This window comes from Malus sylvestris, chromosome 16 (genome assembly GCF_916048215.2).
Source record: "Malus sylvestris chromosome 16, drMalSylv7.2, whole genome shotgun sequence".
In the NCBI taxonomy this organism is placed as follows: domain Eukaryota; kingdom Viridiplantae; phylum Streptophyta; class Magnoliopsida; order Rosales; family Rosaceae; genus Malus; species Malus sylvestris.
The window spans coordinates 22,866,182-22,887,388 of record NC_062275.1 but is presented as its reverse complement, the minus strand read 5'-3'; the positions used below and the strand labels follow the sequence as shown (position 1 = coordinate 22,887,388).

At 40.2% G+C, this 21,207-nt stretch overlaps 1 protein-coding gene and 2 long non-coding RNA genes across 3 annotated transcripts; 1 reads left to right on the top strand and 2 right to left on the bottom strand.

Annotated features, from left to right (window-relative positions):
* Nucleotides 1–308: 308 nt before the first annotated feature.
* On the bottom strand, nt 309–1,165 carry LOC126606981 (uncharacterized). The gene is made up of 2 exons (XR_007617445.1): nt 889–1,165; nt 309–713 (listed from the first exon to the last, which is right to left on the bottom strand). It is a non-coding gene; the product is annotated as an uncharacterized LOC126606981 (long non-coding RNA).
* Nucleotides 1,166–1,173: 8 nt separating this feature from the next.
* Nucleotides 1,174–1,710, bottom strand: LOC126606983 (uncharacterized). Its single transcript, XR_007617447.1, has 3 exons — nt 1,613–1,710; nt 1,432–1,529; nt 1,174–1,348 (listed from the first exon to the last, which is right to left on the bottom strand). It is a non-coding gene; the product is annotated as an uncharacterized LOC126606983 (long non-coding RNA).
* Nucleotides 1,711–11,874: 10,164 nt separating this feature from the next.
* Nucleotides 11,875–18,140, top strand: LOC126606975 (probable leucine-rich repeat receptor-like protein kinase At2g33170). Its single transcript, XM_050274391.1, has 2 exons — nt 11,875–13,452; nt 13,955–18,140. The coding sequence occupies exon 2, from the start codon at nt 15,658–15,660 to the stop codon at nt 16,654–16,656; it is 999 nt and encodes a 332-aa protein (XP_050130348.1). The 5' UTR covers nt 11,875–13,452; nt 13,955–15,657; the 3' UTR covers nt 16,657–18,140.
* The last annotated feature ends 3,067 nt before the right edge of the window (nt 18,141–21,207 follow it).

The window sequence follows — 21,207 nt, the reverse complement described above, 5'->3', positions numbered from 1 at the left end:
CCACAAAGCTTCACCTAAAAAGCTTCACCCAAAAAGCTTCACCCGAAAAGCTTCACCTAAAAAGCTTCACCCACAAAGCTTCACCTAAAAAGCTTCACCTAAAAAGCTTCACCCAACAAGCTTCACCCGAAAAGCTTCACCTCCAAAGCTTCACCCACAAAGCTTCAACACCAAAGCTTCACCTACAAAGCTTCAACACAAAACCTTGCTCCAAATAAACAAATTTTGTTCACAAAACCCAAGATGCCCTTGAACTTGTACAAAAACACTTGGGTAAACATAAACATTTTTTGTTTTACACCCACAAGGGCCCAAAATTTTCCTTCTTATTTATTCACTTATATATGTTCCCAAACATATTATAATAGATCCAACAACAAGCCAAAGTCCCAAATTTCATAATGGACAAAAGTACAAGCAATTCATCAATAATGAAGGTGCTACAAAAATTGGAATCTGCCCCAAAATAGAAATCCAACCCAAGAGACTTTTTCTCTCTCTCCCTCTTCCGCCTCCTTTCATCTATCAAATTTCTGCAACCTCTGCTCTTCTCCAATGGAGCTGAATTTTGGACACCCTATAGTTCTTGAGCATATGAACAACTTTCAAGAAGGAACCATTTCTGTTTGAGCGACGGAAATTAAAGTGTTGAAGCTCCAAACATGATAGTCGGCTTCTTGCAGATTTCGAAGCTGTTGTGATGTTTCGAAGATCTGGAAATATTTAACCGTTAGTTCATCCTGAATTTTTGATATGTTATGAAAGAGTCGATGAGGAACAACTTCAATGAAGAAAGCATACCGATCTGAACAAGAGAAAATGGAGTTTCGAAGCTCACAACAAATCTGACGGGTTGACAGACAAATAATAACCAGTCATTCATCATACCTGAATTTCTTGAGTTATACAGCTCCGAGGGATCTCAAATTTGGATATGTTGTAGTTCACAAGCTGAGGAACAACTTCAATGAAGAAAGCATACCGATCTGAACAAGATAAAATGGAGTTTCGAAGCTCACAACAAATCTGACGGGTTGACAGAAAAATAATAACCAGTCATTCATCATACCTGAGTTTCTTGAGTTATACAGCTCCGAGGGATCTCAAATTTGGATATGTTGTAGTTAACAAGCTGAGGAACAACTTCAATGAAGAAAGCATACCGATCTGAACAAGAGAAAATGGAGTTTCGAAGCTCACAACAAATCTGACGGGTTGACAGAAAAATAATAACCAGTCATTCATCATACCTGAATTTCTTGAGTTATACAGCTCCGAGGGATCTCAAATTTGGATATGTTGTAGTTCACAAGCTGAGGAACAACTTCAATGAAGAAAGCATACCGATCTGAACAAGAGAAAATGGAGTTTCGAAGCTCACAACAAATCTGACGGGTTGACAGAAAAATAATAACCAGTCATTCATCATACCTGAGTTTCTTGAGTTATACAGTTCCGAGGGATCTCAAATTTGGATATGTTGTAGTTCACAAGCTGAGGAACAACTTCAATGAAGAAAGCATGCTGATCTGAGCAAGAGAAAATAGAGTTTCAAAGCTCACAACAAATCTGACGGGTTGACAGACAAATGATAAACAGTCACTCATCATACCTGGATTTCTGGAGTTGTACTGCTCCGATGGCTCTCCAATTTGGATATGTTGTAGTTAAGGAATTAACGAACAACTTTCATGAAGACAACTTTGTGATTCGACCTACAGATGATGGTGTTATGTTGAAAAACAATTCCGGTTGTTAGGGGAAATGAAAAACAATTCCACCAAAGAAACATCATTATGATGTTTCATCATTATGGTGTTTTCATCATTATGATGCTTTCATCATTGTGATGCTTCCATCATTGTGATGCTTCCATTATGATGTTAATGCACCAACGGTTACACCTTCTGCAATTCCACTTATTCGGGCCTAGCAACCTTCATCAACAAAATCTATGAAGAAAAAGTCCGGGGCTACCACTTAGAAAACAAAAGAATGAAGTTTTGGTACTTACGACATGGACTATTAGCAAGACACCTCATTCGTCAACTCCCTCGACTAGAGACTTGGGGGACTCCCACCATATGCTACTACGCCTTGGTACTCAAAAGTTCGTGACTACTCAGTGACTTGGATTTTTCAAGTCTCCAACCGAGAAGTTTTCCTCACTCGGGAAATTAAGGGAACACTACCTCAAACTACATGCTTCACTCACAAAGCTTCAACAATACAGGTTTCAACAAAAGCAAAAATTCAAAGAACTTTATGAAGAAGGCTTTGGTGTATTTAACACAATATGTTGAAATGAAGCAAAGCTTATTTATTAATATTTTCGATAAGCCACAAATATGTACATATACATGAGTCAAAATAAACAAACAAAAGGGAGCCTTCACAAAGGTTGCTTAGGGGAAGTCTCAGCAGTCGGTAGAGCCCCAGAAAGAGAAAGCACCGGAGGGTGGTTATCCGGAGCCTCAGTACTTGACAAAACCCCAGAAGGAGGAGGCATTGGAGGTTCATCATTTGAAGCTTCATTACCAGGTACAGCCCCAGAGGACGAAGGCAATAAATGCCTTTGGAACAAACCCACAAACCGCTGATGATCAAGTAAAACCTTACCATCAGATTCCTTCATCTGGTCAAGCTTCCTCTTCATGTTTGTAGCATAGTCATGGGCGAGCCGGTGCAACTGCTTATTCTCATGCTTGAGCCCTCTAATCTCCTGTTTGAGACTCATCACTTCAGCAGCCAATGATTCAACTTGGCGGGTTCTAGCAAATAGGCGTTGGGCCATATTAGACACAGAACCTGCACACTGAACACTAAGAGCCAGAGAGTCCTTAACAGCCAACTCATCAGACCGTTTGGAAAGTAGTCTGTTATCTTTGGGAGTGAGAAGGTTCCTGGCCACCACTGCAGCGGTCATATCATTCTTCATCACAGAATCCCCAACGGTAAGAGGACCAGTAGGGGATATGAAGGATGGGCGCCATATGTTGTCTGGAGAAGGCGTGGCTGTCTCTTCTCCAAGGTTCAAGTCAAAACGACGGTCGGAGGGTCCAGACATTTTCAAATGTGTTGAAGAAGGAAGAGGTCAGACAAATCAAGATCTTAGAAGTGCAAGAAATGAGCTTCTACTGGTAGAGATTCAAGTGTGCTGTGGAACTTAATGCCAGCCTCTATAAAAATCTGCACTCGACGGAGCTTCAGAAATCGAAGAGGCGTTTGCTTTCTCAAAAGCTGGGCTGCTCAGAGACCACGAGGGCCGATCTCAGAAATCGAAGAGGCGAATGCTTTCTCAAAAGCTGGGCTGCTCAGAGACCACGAGGGCCGATCTCAGAAATCGAAGAAGCACCTGCTTTTGCAGCCTCGTCAGCACCTGTCACATGCACAATCAGCTTTGCGGAAATTACGGGCAATCTGTCGAAGATTTCTGGTGAAGTAGAAAGCACGTGAATCTTACTGATCAATCACCGCTCTCCATATGCACCATCAACTCCTCGGGTACCACATATAACTTTGTCAAAGATCTCTGACAAAGTTTAGGCACGAGAATTTCGAAGTGCCAGCTACCCTACTATTACCCATAAGGGTAAAGGAACAGCACCACTGCTTGACAACTGGAAAGTCCCTATGTGTGTCGACCTCCGTGTTTTGTGGCAAGACAGGTTGGCAAGAACGACCAACCTTTACTCACATTCGAGAAAAGACTCCCAACATAATTACTTTCTCAAAAACCGGAGTAGCACCGCTTTCTGAATCTCGAGAGTCAGATCCTCGACGGGATTGCTTGTTCGAAAACCGAAGAGGCACAACTCTCAGAACTTCGAGAGCCAGATTTCCTTAGATAAAGCTTGTCTGTAATCTCCACACGTAATATCAGCTTTCCAGATACCACATACCACTTTTTCAAAGTGCTCTGACAAAATTAAAACACGTGAAGCTGGCAGCTCCCACTACATTGCTGTGACCAAGAAGGGTAAAGGAATAGCATTACTACTTGTTATTGGGAAATCCCTATATACATTGACCTCCCTCCTCAACGGACAGGCAAACCTGCAAAAATGCTCAACCCTTTCTCACATTCGAAAAGGCACCCTCAACATAACCTCTCGAAATACTCAGCTTTATTTCCCCCCGATAATACCTCAGCAAATAAGCCACACCAAGAACAAGAGTATCTCATATCATCAGGGTCGAAAGCAAGAGTATCCCATATCATGCTTTCTCCCTGTCTTTGTCTTTGTCCTTGTCCACACCTGCAGGACAAGGAGAAAGAGAGCAGTCAGTCGGAACCTGAAATCAAACCTCCAATTTGGAACTGACTGCCTGGAGCCTTTGCCTGGTTGCTTACTTAGCATTGCTCTCGAGTACTCATCCTCAACTGCTGTCAAGGTCACGAATTCCACCGGCAAATACCTCATGACAGTTGATCAGATATTGGCTCTTTACACTGAAGCTGCCAAGCGTGGATGAGTCACTATGAAGGAATGTTCTGAAGGACCATTTAAATGCAAAGGTTGCACACCACTTCTGCCATGCAAAAGATTGAAGCAGAAGGTTCAACGGTGAGCTGAAACAGATCACTACAGCACGACACCTTTCCATACCACATTCATTATTCCGTCAACAGCAAAAGTATCCCATATCATCAAGGTCGAACGTACTCTAGATTTGATGGACTTGTTTTGACCCTCAAATTTTTGAGTCGGCCTTATACTCTGAAGGGCACCAGAAAACCCTCCAGCACAGTTCAAGAATAAGCCTGTGGAAAGTTACTTCTTCAAAAGCAAAAGTATCTCATATCATCTCTTATCCATTTGCTTCTCCTTATCCTGGCAGTTGAATGAGAGACAAGGAGAATGAGAACAATCAACCGGAAGCCGACGTCAAACCTCTGATCCTGGGTTGCTTACTTGGAAGTTTGACTGCTTACCTTGTCTGTCACCTCTTTCGGCAGATCTCCTAGCTCGGCGACTTGGGGGACTCCTACTATAGGGTTTGTATCACACTTGACTAAGCCCGAAACTACAACTAAGCTTCAAGTGAAATTGATACATTACCTTGTGCGTCAACATCAGCTAAGTACACCATTCCCGGATGGAGGAAAGGTACTTCCAGAGAAGGGCAGATGAAGATCAGACCACACTTCGGTACTTAGAAGTTTCGTGATTACTCAAGGGATTGGATCTTGCAAGTCCCCAACCGAGGAGTTTCCCTCACTCGGGAACTTAGGGGAGCACTGTTTGTACCATACTTGACCAATCCCGAAACTACCGAGCACCGGCCAACGCTATACTATCAAGGACCCAGAAGAGTTCCCCTCCGACCAGGAGGCCAATCACTACTCGACACGTGTCAAGATTAGAAGCCAATCAGAGCGCAGCACGTGTCAACATCAAGAACCAATCATAACATGACACATGTCAATGTGACAAAGCTACAAGTTTTTCTATAAATAGGGGTCATTCCCCCACAATATTGCCTAATGCCATTTGTGTTAAATCATTCACAAGAACTCACTAAATTGAGAGCTTGATCCTTTGTACTTGTGTAAGCCCTTCACTATTAATAAGAACTCCTCTACTCCGTGGACGTAGCCAATCTGGGTGAACCACGTACATCCTGTGTTTGCTTCTCTGTCTCTATTCATTTACGTACTTATCCTCACTAGTGACCGAAGCAACCAAGCGAAGGTCACAAAACCTGATACTTTCTGTTGTACCAAAGTCTTCGCTGATTTTGTGCATCAACACAACTCATACTCTAATTTGGCAACTAGCCATTCATGCCACCAACCAGGTGATGAAATTTACAACCCGTACTCTCCTTCATGCCACCAACCAGGTGATCAAAAGTACGCCCAGTACTCCAAATTATACATGAGCATTACTCATGTCATTTATACATAAACATTCATAAGCATCACTCATGACAATCATACATAAACATTCATGACCATCATTCATGTCAACATTCATGAGCATCACTCATGTTAACACTCATGAGCATTACTCATAACAACATCCATGAGCATCACTCATGTCAATCAACATAAACATTCATGAGCATCACTCATGTCAATCAGTTTCAAAAAGCTTCATTTACAAAGCTCTAGCTTCAAAAGCTTCATTTACAGAGCTCTAGCTTCAAAAGCTTCATTTACAAAAGCTCCAACTTCAAAAGCTTCATTTACAGAGCTCTAGCTTCAAAGCTTCACTTGCAAAGCTTCACCTACAAAGTTTCAGTGCAAGATATACAGATACCGCCTCCGAACAACCGCCACTTCGGCCCATACATGGATTCAATTTGAAGTCTCCAGCCAACAGACTCTATTGACCGAAGACTTAGGGGACTACATTATGTACCATATATTGGGCCTTCAACTGGGCCTCATGAAAAATACTTGGGGGACTTAGCACATTATTCATGTATTGAGGAGCGATCCCTTATTCTATAAAAGGGACTCCCTCACTTTCATTAGAGAGCACCCATTATTCATGTATTGAGGAGCGAGCCTTTATTTTATAAAAGGGACTCCCTCACCTTCATCAGAGAGCAACGCCGTCAGCTGAGCAACCGCCTCACCGCGAGCATCACTCCTAGCCCATCACTTATGTATTGAGGAGCGATCCCTTATTCTATAAAAGTGACTCCCTCACCTTCATTAGAGAGCAACGCCGCCAGCTGAGCAACCGCCTCGCCGTGAGCATCACTCCTAACCCATCACTTATGTATTGAGGAGCGAGCCCTTATTCTATAAAAGGGACTCCCTCACCTTCAACGCCACAAGCTAAGCCAACCAAGGCAACATAAGCCACAAGCCGAGCAGCCTCGCAGCGTGTGCTACTTCTAGTTGAGTGTCATTTCAGATTGAGCACTGCCTCATATCGAGCATCAGTTCAAGACAATATCTAGTTACTTCGGCCCACACATGTACTGAATTTCAAGTCTCCAGCCAAAAGACTCTCTTGACTGAAGACTTGGGGGACTACTGTTTATACCATATTTAGGGCCTCCGTATTTAGACCTCGTATAAATACTCGGGGGACTCAAATGTAATTATGCAATAAGGGAAGGGGCAAATATGTAATAAGTGAGGAGTCCTTATTCTATAAAATGACTCCTCATCCTCACAATTAGGAGGAGGCCAATTCCTAGGCCTGAGATCCCCTCTCTCACCCTCAGAAGCTCTCAGAAGCTCTCACCCTCTCCCTCTCTATTCCCTCAAATAAATACATAATCAGTGTGGACGTAGCCCAAATCTTGGGGTGAACCACGATACATCTTGTGTTATTTACATTTCATTGCAGATTCACGGTCGGATTTACGTTGTTCCAAGACCTCCGGTTTTGTGCATCAACACATTGTATTCGTAAGTCAAGGAGTGTAGTTGTAAAAAATCATCAAAATCGGAGTTAAAATAACCGTTAAATCGTGATTTTTTGTTTTATAACCGTCGAAAAGTTTTGTCTCATTTCTCGATCTCTGAATGTTTGCTTTTTGTGATTTTTGGTGTATGCGATCTCAAAGCATATAAAAACAAGTTTGACGGTTGGATCGTTAAAATTAGTTTCATAGAATTCGTATCCCATCAAAACGATAGATTCACTAACACTTGGAGTTTATTTATACTTTCATTAAGTATAACATAATATTTTGTGGTATCCACTTGTGTAAATATTTTAAATTAACGATCAAATTCATTCATTGTATTTGTATAGGGTCAAGGAGTGTCGTTGTAAAAAAATCATCAAAATCGGAGTTAAAATGACCGTTAAATCGTGATTTTTTGTTTTATAACCCTCGAAAATTTTGGCTTATTACTTGATCTTTGAATGTTTGTTTTTTGTGATTTTTGGCGTATGCGATCTCGAAGCATATACAAACAAGTTTGATGGTTGGATCGTTAAAATTAGTTTCATAGAATTCGTATCCCATCAAAACGATAGATTCACTAACACTTAGAGTTTATTTATACTTTCATTAAGTATAACATAAGATTTTGTGGTATTCAGTTGTGTAAATATTTTGAATTGACGATCAAATTCATTCATTGTATTCGTATAGGGTCAAGGAGTGTAGTTGTAAAAAATCATCAAAATCGGAGTTAACATTACCGTTAAATAGTGATTTTTTGTTTTATAACCGTCGAAAAGTTTTGTCTTATTTCTTGATCTCTGAATGTTTGTTTTTTGTGATTTTTGGCGTATGCGATCTCGAAGCATATAAAACAAGTTTGACGGTTTGATCGTTAAAATTAGTTTGATAGAATTCGTATCCCATCAAAACGATAGATTCACTAACACTTAGAGTTTATTTATACTTTCATTAAGTATAACATAAGATTTTGTGGTATCCACTTGTGTAAATATTTTAAATTGACGATCATATTCATTCATTGTATTTGTATAGAGTGAAGGAGTATAGTTGTAAAAATCATCAAAATCGGAGTTAAAATAACCGTTAAATCGTGATTTTTTGTTTTATAACCGTCAAAATGTTTTGTCTCATTTCTTGATCTCTGAATGTTTTTTTTTTATTTTTGGCATATGCAATCTCGAAGCATATACAAACCAGTTTAATGGTCGGATCGTTAAAATTAGTTTCATAGAATTCGTATCCCATCAAAACGATAGATTCACTAACACTTAGAGTTTATTTAAGCTTTCATTAAGTATAACATAAGATTTTGTGTTATCGACTTGTGTAAATATTTTAAATTGACGATCAAATTCATTCATTGTATTTGTATAGGGTCAAGGAGTGTAGTTGTGAAAAATCATCAAAATCGGAGTTAAAATAACCGTTAAATCATGATTTTTTGTTTTATAACCGTTGAAAAGTTTTGCTCATTACTTGATCTCTGAATGGTTGTTTTTTGTGAGTTTTGGCGTATGCGATCTTGAAGCATATACAAACATGTTTGACGGTTGGATCATTGAAATTAGTTTCATAGGATCTGTATCTCATCAAAACGATAGATTCACTAACACTTAAGAGTTTATTTATACTTTCATTAAGTATGAAATAAGATTTTTGGGTATCCACTAGTATATATATTTTAAATTGAAAATCGAATTCATTCATTGTATTCATATAGGGTCAACGAGTGTAGCTGTAAAAAATCATGAAAATTAGAGTTGAAATAATTGTTAAATCATGATTTTTTGTTTTTAACTGTCGAAAAGTTTCGTCCTGTTACTTGATCTCTGAATGTTTTTTTTTTTTTGTGATTTTTTGCTAATGCGATCTCGAAGCATATACAAACAAGTTTAACGGTTGGATCGTTGAAATTTGTTTCGTGTATCCCATCAAGTTCAATGGTGTGTGTATATATATATTATGTTGATTTAAATCTATTTATTTTGTACATATAATTATTATAGTTTTTAGGGGTATAAATTTAATTTAAAACTTAATATATATATATATATATATATATAATTATTATAGTTAATATTTTCGGGGTATAATTATTTTAGTTAATATTTTGGGGGTATAATTATTATAGTTAATTTAATATATATATATATAATTATTATTATAGTTTTAATCTTTTTAGGGGTATAAAATTGTTAAATTAATATATATAATTATTATAGTATTTTTTAGGGTTATAAAATTATTAAATTAATATTCTGCTTATCATGTATCGTGTTACCCACGTGTATACCCAAACCAACCCGTTATCTTAACAGGTGCTTATCGGGTTACTCGATAACACCCGATTCGTTATCGTGTCAACCCGAACACCTGTTAATTTCGTGTCGTGTCGAGTTATCGGGTTGTGTCAGAAATTCCCAAGCCTAAGCTAAATACAAGATTGGTTGTAGTTGTGTCCCAACATAGCAAAACCATCCATTTGTGGGACATGGTCGTCAACCCCTAGCTACCACATAGGGCAAACGAGCAAGCAAGAGTTTTCTGCTGAACCTCAACTAGGTCATAGTACTTTTCTTTCCGATTCCGTGTTTGTCAACGACTAGCTCTTGCATGCCCAAGTTCAGGTTTAAGTCACACTCCCCAAATACCGATTTGCTGCGGTTGGGCATCTCTCAGTGAAATACTCCTCCACCAGTTTAAGGGACTGCTACACCTGTCGGCCTGCCTAACCCTAATCTAGCAACAAAATTTTAAGTTTAAATTTCTTTTTGGTTTTTGAGATTACACTTGTACTATGGTTTAATGGTATTCTTATTCACTTATAAGTGAAAAGTCTTATGTTCAATTTTTACCAAACGCGAATTTGAACCACATACCCCACTCAGTGGGATCAGACTTTATTGTTGTTGTTGTTTGTTTTGAGATTACGCAATGCATTAAGATATTTTTTTAATACAATGATAGATTAACACTAATAGAGTGAGAGATTTGAGCTCAATCATAATGGGCTTGTCATGGGCAATAATAAAAAATAAGACATATTGTGACAATCCGTCCCTAATTTTATGTTTTTATTAATTTTAAAAGCGTGAATTTAAGAAAATGCCCTAAAGGCAAGGTTTTTGACTTCTGTTGACCATCGGTTTGAGAGATGTAGGACTTATTCTTTTAGCATATCCTTGTAGTACTCGTTGGTACGAACACATAGGCGAAAGCCGTTTGCGAGTCCGGATTAAATTTATTCATATTTCTCACATCACTATATTTTATGGTTTCGTCACCCTCTAGGTGTCGGCCAACACAACTCGATTTGGAGTCCAATTGGACTTTCCGGATCAGGGGTGTGTCACATATCCTTATAAATAAATAAAAACTATCATTAAATCGTAATGCTAAATAGTAAAATATGATTAAACGAAATCAGTCGATTTTTACCAACATGAATTGATGGAGGATGTTTAGTGGAGGAGTCAGGAAAGTGGAGATGAGCCAATCCACAACATTCCAAGTCAAAGAGGTAAATGGGCAGCATAGCAAGAAGAACCTTACCCTTTGCCTTGTGCTCCAATAGTTATCAACTTATTTTATTTTCTTAGTGAATTGTTAGGTTGTTGAATTTTTATGCGGGACCTCGGAGCCGGATTCACCTTTCAACATATCTATGATTAGTCGTCGGAATCATCTATAGCCCACAAAAATGGACTGGCCGCTCATGATATGGACGTAAAGCTCTTGCCTAGTGGTTGGGCAAGCTAAGGGAGCTATCTCACCCTATTTCAATTTTCTAAGGTCCATGTCCTTGAGATTTGTGGACCATTGTTGCCATTGTACTTGTCTTTGCCTACCTTGGATTATAATGCTAATTAAGTTTAAATTTTTAAGGGAAATGATTTTTGAATATTCTGTGTCTGCTTTTGTATGCACTACTTGTTTATTATTATTTTTTTGATTATTTATTTATTTATTTAAATGTTAGGAATAAATAAGTGATGTGCAAATGAAAAAAATGAGTGTGTGAATAGGAGTGGAAGGAGGTATGTTATTGGATAGCATAGGTTCCCTCTAACCCATTTTCTTGTATTAATTATATTAAAATAGTGAAAATCGATTGTCTGGTTTCGCCCCTGACTGTGTGTGAGCATCAATTTTCTAAATGAAAATAGTATGACTCGTCCGTGCTTTTGTCATGTCTTCTATAATAAGAAACAAGATTCATGGTTTCCTATCACATGCTAAGTTTTAATTTCAAAATAGCACTAAACAAACTAAAAAAAAAGAAGGGAGATGGCGTTTACCACAGTGGCGGAAAACAATCATACTTATCCATGTGTACAACTCAAGACACACAACTGCTATAACAGTTGTCATTCATATAGCTCATAGTTCTAATCTTAGTCATTCATTACAAACAATAACATAAGAACAAATAAACCCTTGAATTCAACTTTTTTTTTTTTTTTGACAAGCAACGATATTTGATATTTCATTCATAATCCCAAACAATACAAATGTGCCAATTAGGTACAATACTCCAGTGACCAAGAGAATGATGATCTGGAGGTGAATTTACACAAACAAGACAATAATAGTAAACCCTTGGACGACTACCACATGTATGAGAACTTCACATGCCACCCATACAAACCTATCACAAAACGATAGATATAACATATTTGTATTGGCGATTACAAACGGACACCGTCGAATAGCAAGGCCACATAAAATCATTGCGGAACAAGACCACATAACTCATCACGGAGCAAGACCACATAACTCATCCCTCAAAGTGAAAACCAAATACAGCCAACGTTGCAGCGTGGCCACAACACTCACTAGGCGAAACAATAGAACTTGACTAGACAACCAAATTAAACTAAACTAAATTAAATTGAAAACTCAGAGAAGGAAGACCACAACATGGCACAAAATGATGGAGGGATAGGATACTCAGGCGAAGACTACCAGTTATGACTATGCACAAAATGGGTATGCAACACCCACAGGTCAAACCGGAGCTGCAAACGTTGAAAACGCAGGTGCCGGAGTCTCTAAATCTGAAGTACTTAAGCGGTGCAACCGCCAAAATAGAGCGGTCCAGGCGGTGCAACCCCTAGATGTGCTCAGCCAAGGTTGTGCAACAACCTGATTCCAAGGCGGCGCTGCAACAAATCTGAACACAGAAGGCAGCGCTGCAATAGATCCGAGCTAAAAAATCGGCACATCCACATCAAAAGTTGAGAGTATCACTAAACTGAATCAGTTTGACAGAAGTGTCTCCGACCCACAAACCCCAATCCAAACCCAAATCACGAATCAATCCCCAAATCATCTTAATACAGATAAATACGATACAAAAAGAATATTGTTTGTTCTAGATTTTTATTAATAAAAACAGATAAAATCCCACAGCTTTTCTGAAAAGATTAAAATAAAAAAAAGATTCAAACTAGTTTGGGTTGCCCCAAAAGTTCACAGTTCCCCCCACTTCTCCATTCCAAGGCACTAAAAAAGAGGAAAACTGTGTCCCCACAATCAGCCATCTTCTTCTTCTCCTCTAGATAGAGAGAGAAAGAGACTCAGTAGCTCAGCACAGAGAGTACGCACAGCCAAATAGATAGAAAACATGTGAAAAATGATGAAACCATGCTTTATCGGCCATTAAAGCTTCAGAGCTCTGGCCCCTCCTAACACCCATCATTCCTTTCACGACACCCAGCACCCCCACAAGCTCCAACTCAACTCCAGCACTTGCCTTGCCCTCTCTCTTCGGGAATAGAATATTCCCAGAGATATCTTTCTGTAATCTACTGAGTTTCTTTCTTGATTCAAAAGGCCGTAATAAAGGTGTGAGCTTTGAGATATTTCTGCGCAAATCTTGGCCTGTAGACCGGAGATCCCCACCATTTGTCCGAAAAGGCGAACTGGGTTTGTATCACTTTCGTATTCTGGTTCATAATTCCCATGGTTTTCAGTTTGTCACTCCAGGAAGTTAATGCTCCCACTTCTGCTGGACTTGCTGCTTACATTGTCACTCCCTTTTTCATGAGTGTTCCTAGACTTTGAGAGGTATGTTCCTAGCTCTAATGTGCTTAATTTTGGTTATTACTTTTCAGTTTTGGTTCCTTTTTTACTACTGATTTGTCACTCTGTACTCTTATCTGGTTAAATCTGATCATTCAGTTTGAGTTGGTAATTTGCTAAATTCATTAGTTTTGTGTTATTGGGTTGCTTCAAATGACTATATTATTCCTACCCTTTTAGCTTTTAGGTGTCTAAATTCAATTTTTAGTCTCTTTCTGTCATGTATTTGGATTTTGAGTTATCAAAATATCGAAGTTTGTTCTTTCAAATGGATGGTTTGATTCCTTAAGCACTTGATATGCTTGGATTTTGTGCTGTGAAACACTGAAACTGCCTTGTTTAAACCAGATTCTGAATTATCAAATTCTTTTGTGATTAGAAATTGGTTATGTATTACTTGATGTAAAGGATTGGTTAATCTGTATTGCATCGCATCTGATGAGCTTAGATGGGAAGGTGTTTAATTATGTAATTGTGCTTGTCTCAGTGTTACTATAATGTAAAAAACATTTGAGGTAAGGAGGGCCTTGGAAGTGCAGTTTGCAGGAATTTTACTTGCCTTAAATCTACTTGCTTCTACTCCAGAGGGGTTGAATAATGAAGGGCTCTACCTTTTTGAGTTGAAGAAAAGTATGCAGGATGGATTTGATTCTTTGGGAAATTGGAACTCCTCCGATCAAACACCTTGCGGATGTTTGGTCCACTTAACTTTTCTTGATCTTTCGGACAATGGTCTCGTGGGAGGTATCCCTAATGAGATAGGAAAGTGTACGAGTTTGGAAAGAATTTATCTGAACAATAACAAGTTCACTGGCCAAATACCTTCTGAAGTGGGTAAGCTGTCAAACTTAACAAGTTTGAACCTTTGTAATAACAGAATCGGTGGTCCTATTCCGGAGGAGATTGGGAACTTGTCTTCACTGGTTGAGTTTGTGGTCTACACCAACAATATTACTGGTTCAATACCTCATTCTTTTGGGAATCTGAAGAATCTGGTAACGTTTAGAGCTGGGCAAAATGCTATTTCTGGTAGCCTACCAGCTGAAATAGGAGAATGTGAGGCTTGCAATTGCTTGGTCTTGCCCAAAATTCTATAGGAGGGGAATTGCCTAAGGAGCTTGGGATGCTTCAGAGCTTGACAGATATGGTTCTGTGGGGTAACCAGGTCTCGGGTGTTATACCTAAGGAGCTTGGAAATTGCTCTAGGCTTGAGACAATTGCTTTGTATCAGAACAATCTTGTGGGGCCTTTACCTCCAGAAATTGGGAACCTAAAGTCATTGAGGAAGTTGTACATTTACAGGAATGGCTTGAATGGAACCATTCCAAGGGAAATTGGAAATCTTTCTTTGGCAGCTGAGGTTGATTTCTCAGAGATAAGTAAGATAAACGGTCTAACCTTACTGTATCTTTTCCAGAACCAGCTTACTGGTGTGATTCCAAATGAACTGAGTAGCTTGGGGAACCTGACAAAGCTTGACCTTTCAATTAATTATCTCAAGGGTCCTATTCCCGATGGGTTTTGATATTTGACTCAAATGTACCAGTTACAGCTGTTTGACAACTCTCTAAGCGGTAGCATACCATGGGGGTTTGGACTTCACAACCAACTGTGGGTAGTTGATTTATCTGATAACTTACTGACAGGAAGAATACCTCCATATATTTGTCAATGTTCCAGTCTAATTTTGTTGAACCTGGAGTATAATGATCTTAATGGAAATACTCCGTCCGGAGTCTTGAGCTGCAGATCATTGGTGCAACTTTGTCTTGTTGGAAACGTGCTTACTGGGAGCTTTCCTTCACAGCTATGCAATTTGCCAAACCTTTCTGCAATTGGGTTGAACCAGAACAAATTCACTGGTCCAATTCCTTCAGAGATTGGAAACTGCCAAAAGTTGCAAAGGCTTCATATTTCAGACAACTACTTTACATCTGAGTTGCCAAAGGAAATAGGATACCTGTCTCAACTGGTGACTTTCAACACATCATCCAACTTGCTCACCGGGTGGATTCCACCAGAAATTGTTAACTGCACGATGCTTCAGCGACTTGATCTCAGTCGAAATAGGTTCATAGGTGCTTTGCCAGATGAGCTGGGAACGCTTAGCTTCTCAGGCTTTCAGAAGATAATTTCACTGGAAACATACCAGCAGCATTAGGAAACCTCTCTCATTTGACAGAGTTGCAGATGGGTGCTAACTTGTTTTCTGGTGAAATACCACCGGAATTGGGTTCTCTTTCAAGCTTTCAGATTGCAATGAATCTCAGTTTTAATAATTTCACTGGGAGAATACCGCCAGCGCTTGGAAATCTTAATTTACTTGAATTCCTCTTGCTCAATAACAACCATTTGACTGGTGAAATTCCCAGCACATTTGAGAGTCTGTCAAGCTTACTAGGGTGCAACTTCTCCTACAACGACCTTACTGGAGCTTTACCTTCCACCCCATTGTTTCAGAACATGGATATTAGCAGCTTCATTGGTAACAAAGGGCTCTGTGGCGGATCGCTTGGTGGTTGCAATGTAAATTCATCTCCTCAATCTGTTCCATCTCTAGAAAGTGGAGTTACTCACCGCAGTAAAATTGTTACAGTAATTGCAGCTGCTGTAGGTGGTGTTTCTCTTATTCTAATTGCTGTTATCCTATACTTCATGAGACGTCCAGGCCAGAGGGTTCCTTTCTTGCAATATAAGGATGCTCTATCTCCTGATACAGATATGTACTTACCTGCAAAGGAGGGATTTACGTTCCAAGATCTAGTTGAGGCGACAAACAACTTTCATGAAAGCTATGTTATTGGAAGGGGGGCTTGTGGAATAGTTTATAAGGCAGTAAACCAAGTGAGGTGCATCAAGGATGAGGATGGAAAGGTCCTTGCTACAGAGAACGCGGTCAAAGATAGATGGAGAGGTTATTTTCATAATCTTTTCAATGAAGGACATGAAAGGAGTACTTCTTTAGAGGAGTTGAGTAACTCAGAAGAGTGTAGAAACTATTCCTTTTATCGTCGAATCAGGAAGGAAGAAGTGGTTGTAGCTTTGAAGAAGATGAAGCATAGAAAAGCAGTGGGCCCAGATGATATACCGATCGAAGTGTGGAAAGTCTTGGGAGAGACAGGTATAGCATGGCTCACTGACCTTTTCAATAGGATTTTGAAAACGAAGAAGATGCCAAATGAGTGGTGAAAGAGCATTTTGGTGCCTATCTACAAGAATAAGGGCGACGTACAAAATTGCATGAACTATAGGGGTATTAAGCTAATGAGTCATGCAATGAAGCTCTGGGAGAGAGTCATTGAGCATAGATTGAGGCAAGAGACACGGGTTTCGGACAACCAATTCGGGTTCATGCCAGGGTGCTCAACCATGGAGGCAATCTATCTCTTACGAAGATTGATGGAAAGATATAGAGATGGGAAAAAGGATTTACACATGGTCTTTATAGATTTGGAAAAAGCGTATGATAGGGTCCCAAGAGACATTCTTTGGAGGATTTTAGAGAAGAAAGGAGTACGAGTAGCATATATCCAAACAATAAAGGATATGTATGAAGGAGCAAAGACTGCCGTAAGAACTCATGAAGGACAAACCGAAAGCTTTCCCATAACTGTAGGATTACATCAAGGCTCATCCTTAAGTCCTTACCTTTTTGCGTTGGTAATGGATGAGTTAACAGGACATATTCAAGATGATATTCCTTGGTGTATGCTTTTCGTAGACTATATAGTGTTGATAGATGAAACTCAGGAAGGGGTAAATGCGAAGCTTAACCTTTGGAGAGAAGTGTTGGAATCTAAAGGTCTTCGCCTAAGCCGATCAAAGACAGAATATATGGAGTGCAAGTTCAGTGCAAATGGAGGCCAAAATGAGTTAGGGGTGAGGATTGGAGATCAAGAAATACCAAAGAGCGATCGTTTTCGCTACTTAGGATCTATCTTGCAAAAGAACGGAGAATTAGATGGAGATCTCAACCATAGAATACAAGCTGGATGGATGAACTAGAAGAGTGCATCCGGCGTGTTGTGTGATCGCCGTATGCCACTGAAGCTCAAGGGAAAATTTTATAGGACGACAATAAGGTCGGCGATGCTGTATGGCATAGAATGTTGGGCGGTGAAGCATCAACATGTACACAAAATGGGTGTAGCGGAGATGAGGATGCTTCGTTGGATGTGTGGGCACATGAGAAATGATAAGATTAGGAATGAGGATATCCGAGGTAAAGTAGGAGTAGTCGAAATTGTAGGAAAGCTAAGAGAAAATCGGTTATGGTAGTTTGGACATGTGCAAAGAAGGCTTACTGACGCCCCGGTTAGAAGATGCGATTACGGGACAGAGGTTCAGGGCCGAAGGGGTAGAGGAAGACCTAGGAAAACTTTGGAAGAGATTCTAAGAAAAGACTTAGAGTACTTGGATCTAACGGAGGACATGACACAGGATCGGGCACAATGGCGTTCTAAGATTCATATAGCCGACCCCACTCAGTGACTTGGATTTTTCAAGTCTCCAACCGAGAAGTCTTCCTCATTCGGGAAATTAAGGGAACACTACCTCAACCTACATGCTCCACTCACAAAGCTTCAACAAAAGAAAAAATCAAAGAACTTAGTGAAGAAGGTTTTGATGTATTTAACACAATACGTTGGAATGAAGTAAAGCTTATTTATTGATATCTTCGATAAGTTACAAATATGTACATATACATGAGTCAAAATAAACAAACAAGAGGGAGCCTTCATAAAGGTTGCTTAAGAGAAGTCTCAGCAATCGGTAGAGCCCCAGAAAGAGAAGGCACCAGAGGGGGATCATTCGGAGCCTCAGTACTGGACAGAACCCTAGAAGGAGGAGGCATCCGAGGTTGATCATTTGGAGCTTCATTATGAGGTACAACCCCAGAAGATGAAGGCAATAAATGCCTTTGGAACAAACCCACAAACTGCTGATGATTAAGTAAAACCTGACATCAGATTCCTTCATCTGGTCAAGCTTCCTTTTCATGTTTGTAGCATAGTCATGTGCGAGCCGGTGCAACTATTTATTCTCATGCTTAAGCCCTTTAATCTCCTGTTTGAGACTCATCACTTCAGCTGCCAATGACTCAACTTGGCGGGTTCGAGCATATAGGCGTTGGACCATATTAGACACAGAACCTGCACACTGAACACTCAGAGCCAGATAATCCTTAACCGCCAACTCATCAGACCGTTTGGAAAGTAGTCTGTTATCTTTGGGAGTGAGAAGGTTCTTGGCCACCACCGCAGCGGTCATATCATTCTTCATCACGGAATCCCCAACGGTAAGAGGACCAGTAGGGGAGAAGGCGTAACTGCCTCTTCAACAAGGTTCAAGTCAAAACGACGGTCGGAAGGGCCAGACATTTTCAAAGGTGTTGAAGAGAGAAGAGGTCAGACAAATCAAGATCTTAGAAGTGCAAGAAGGGAGCTTCTACTGGTGGAGATCCAAGTGTGCTTTGGAACTTAATGCCAACCTCTATAAAAATCTGCACTCGACGGAGCTTCAGAAATCGAAAAGGCGCCTGCCCAGAAATCGAAGAGGCGTTTGCTTTCTCAAAAGTTGGGCTGCTAGAGACCACGAAGGCCGATCTCATAAATCGAAGAGGCGTTTGCTTTCTCAAAAGCTGGGCTGCTCAAAGACCACGAAGGCCGATCTCAGAAATCGAAGAAGCGCTTGCTTTCTCAAAAGCTGGGCTGCTCAGAGACCACGAGGGCCGATCTCAGAAATCGAAGAGGCACCTGCTTTTTCAGCCTTGTCAGCACTTGTCACATGCACACTCAGCTTTGCTGAAATTACGGGCATTCTGTTGAAGATTTTTGGTGAAGTAGAAAGCACGTGAATCTTACTGTTCAATCATCCACTTTCCACACGCACCATCAGCTCATGGGTACCACATATAACTTTGCTAAAGATCTCTGACAAAGTTTAGACACGTGAAGCTTGCAGCTCCCACTACATTGCTATGACCAAGAAGGGTAAAAGAATAGCAAAGAAACAGCACTAACAAAGTTTAAACACATAAATTTTGAAGGTCTAGCTACCATATTATTACCCACAAGGGTAAAGGAACAGCACCACTGCTGGATAATTGGAAAGTCCTTGTGTGTCAACCTCTGTGCTCCGTGGCAAGGTAGACTAGCAAACATGCCCAACCTTTACTCACATTCGAGAAAACACTCCCAACAAGATTGCTTGCTCCAAAATTGAAGAGGCACCGCCCTCCGAATCTCGAGAGCCAGACTCCCAACATGATTACTTTTTCAAAAATCGAAGAGACACCGCTCTCCGAATCTCGAGAGCAAGACTCCTAGCAGGATTGTTTTCTCAAAAATCGAAGAGGCACCGTTCTTCGAATCTCGAGAGCCAGATCCCCGACAGGATTGCTTGTTAAAAAACCAAAGATGCACCGCTTTCTCAACTTCGAGAGCCAGATCTCCTTGGATAAAGCTTGTCTGTAATCTTCACACACAACATCAGCTTTCCAGATACCATAGACCACTTTTTCAAAGTACTCTAACACACGTGAAGCTGGCAGCTCCCACTACTGTGCTATGACCAAGCAGGGTAAAGGAATAGCAATACTACTTGTTGTTAGGGAGACTCCTATATATGTCGACCTCCATCCTCAACAGACAGGCAGACCTGCGAAAATGATCAACCCTTCCTCATATATGAGAGGGCACTCCCAACGAAGCCTCTCGAAATACTCAGCTTTCTCCCCCCCGATAATACCTCTACAAACAAGCTACACCAGAGCAAGAATATCTCATATCATCAGGGTTAAAAGCAAGAGTATCTCATATCATACTTTTTCCCTGTCTTTTCCTTTGGCCTTGTTCTTACCTGCAAGACAAGGAGAAAGAGAGCAATCAGTCAGCACTTGGAATCAAGCTTCCAGTCAGGAATTGATTGCCTAGAACCCCTTACCTAATTACTTACCTGGCATTGCTCTCGAGTACTCATCTTCAACATCTTATGCTTCCAGAGAAGATACCACATCTGCTTGAGGAACAAATAGAGAAAGTGAGAAGGATACAAGGAAGCATGTGGAGACAAGCGTAACAGAACACGTGCCGATACATCCACTACTTTGTCAATAGCAAAAGTATCCCATATCAGCAAGGTCGAACATACTCTAGATTTGATGGACTTGTTTTGACCCTTAAATTCTTCAGTCGGCCTTATACTCTGGAGGAAATCAGAAAACCCTTCAGCCCAGTTCAAGAATAAGCCTGTGGAAAGTTACTTCTTCAAAAGCAAAAGTATCTCATATCATCCATTCTCATTTTTCTTCTCTTTATCCTTCATGCTGCCTGCAAGATAGGGAGAATGAGAACAATCAGCCGGAACTCGAAATCAAACTTCTGATCTGGGGCTGATTGCTTGGAGCTCTGATTGCTTACCTTGTTTGTCACCTCTTTCAGCAGATCCCCTAGCTCGGCGACTTGGGGGACTCCTACTATAGGGTTTGTATCGCGCTTGACCAAGCTTGAAACTACAAGTAAGCTTCAAGTGAAATTGATACATTACCTTGTGCATCTCCACCAGTTAAAGATGCCACCCCTGGATGGAGGAAGAGTACTTCCAGAGAAGATGCCACATCTACCTATGAGACAGATAAGGCAAGTGAAGACGATACCACACTTCGGTACTTAGAAGTTTCGTGATTACGAGATCATTCTCCCACAATATTTCCTAATGTCATTTGGACTAAATCATTCA

Bases quoted from the DNA above. Each gene is read 5' to 3' on its own strand.
- LOC126606975 (XM_050274391.1), top strand. From the start codon at position 15,658: ATGGGTGCTAACTTGTTTTCTGGTGAAATACCACCGGAATTGGGTTCT.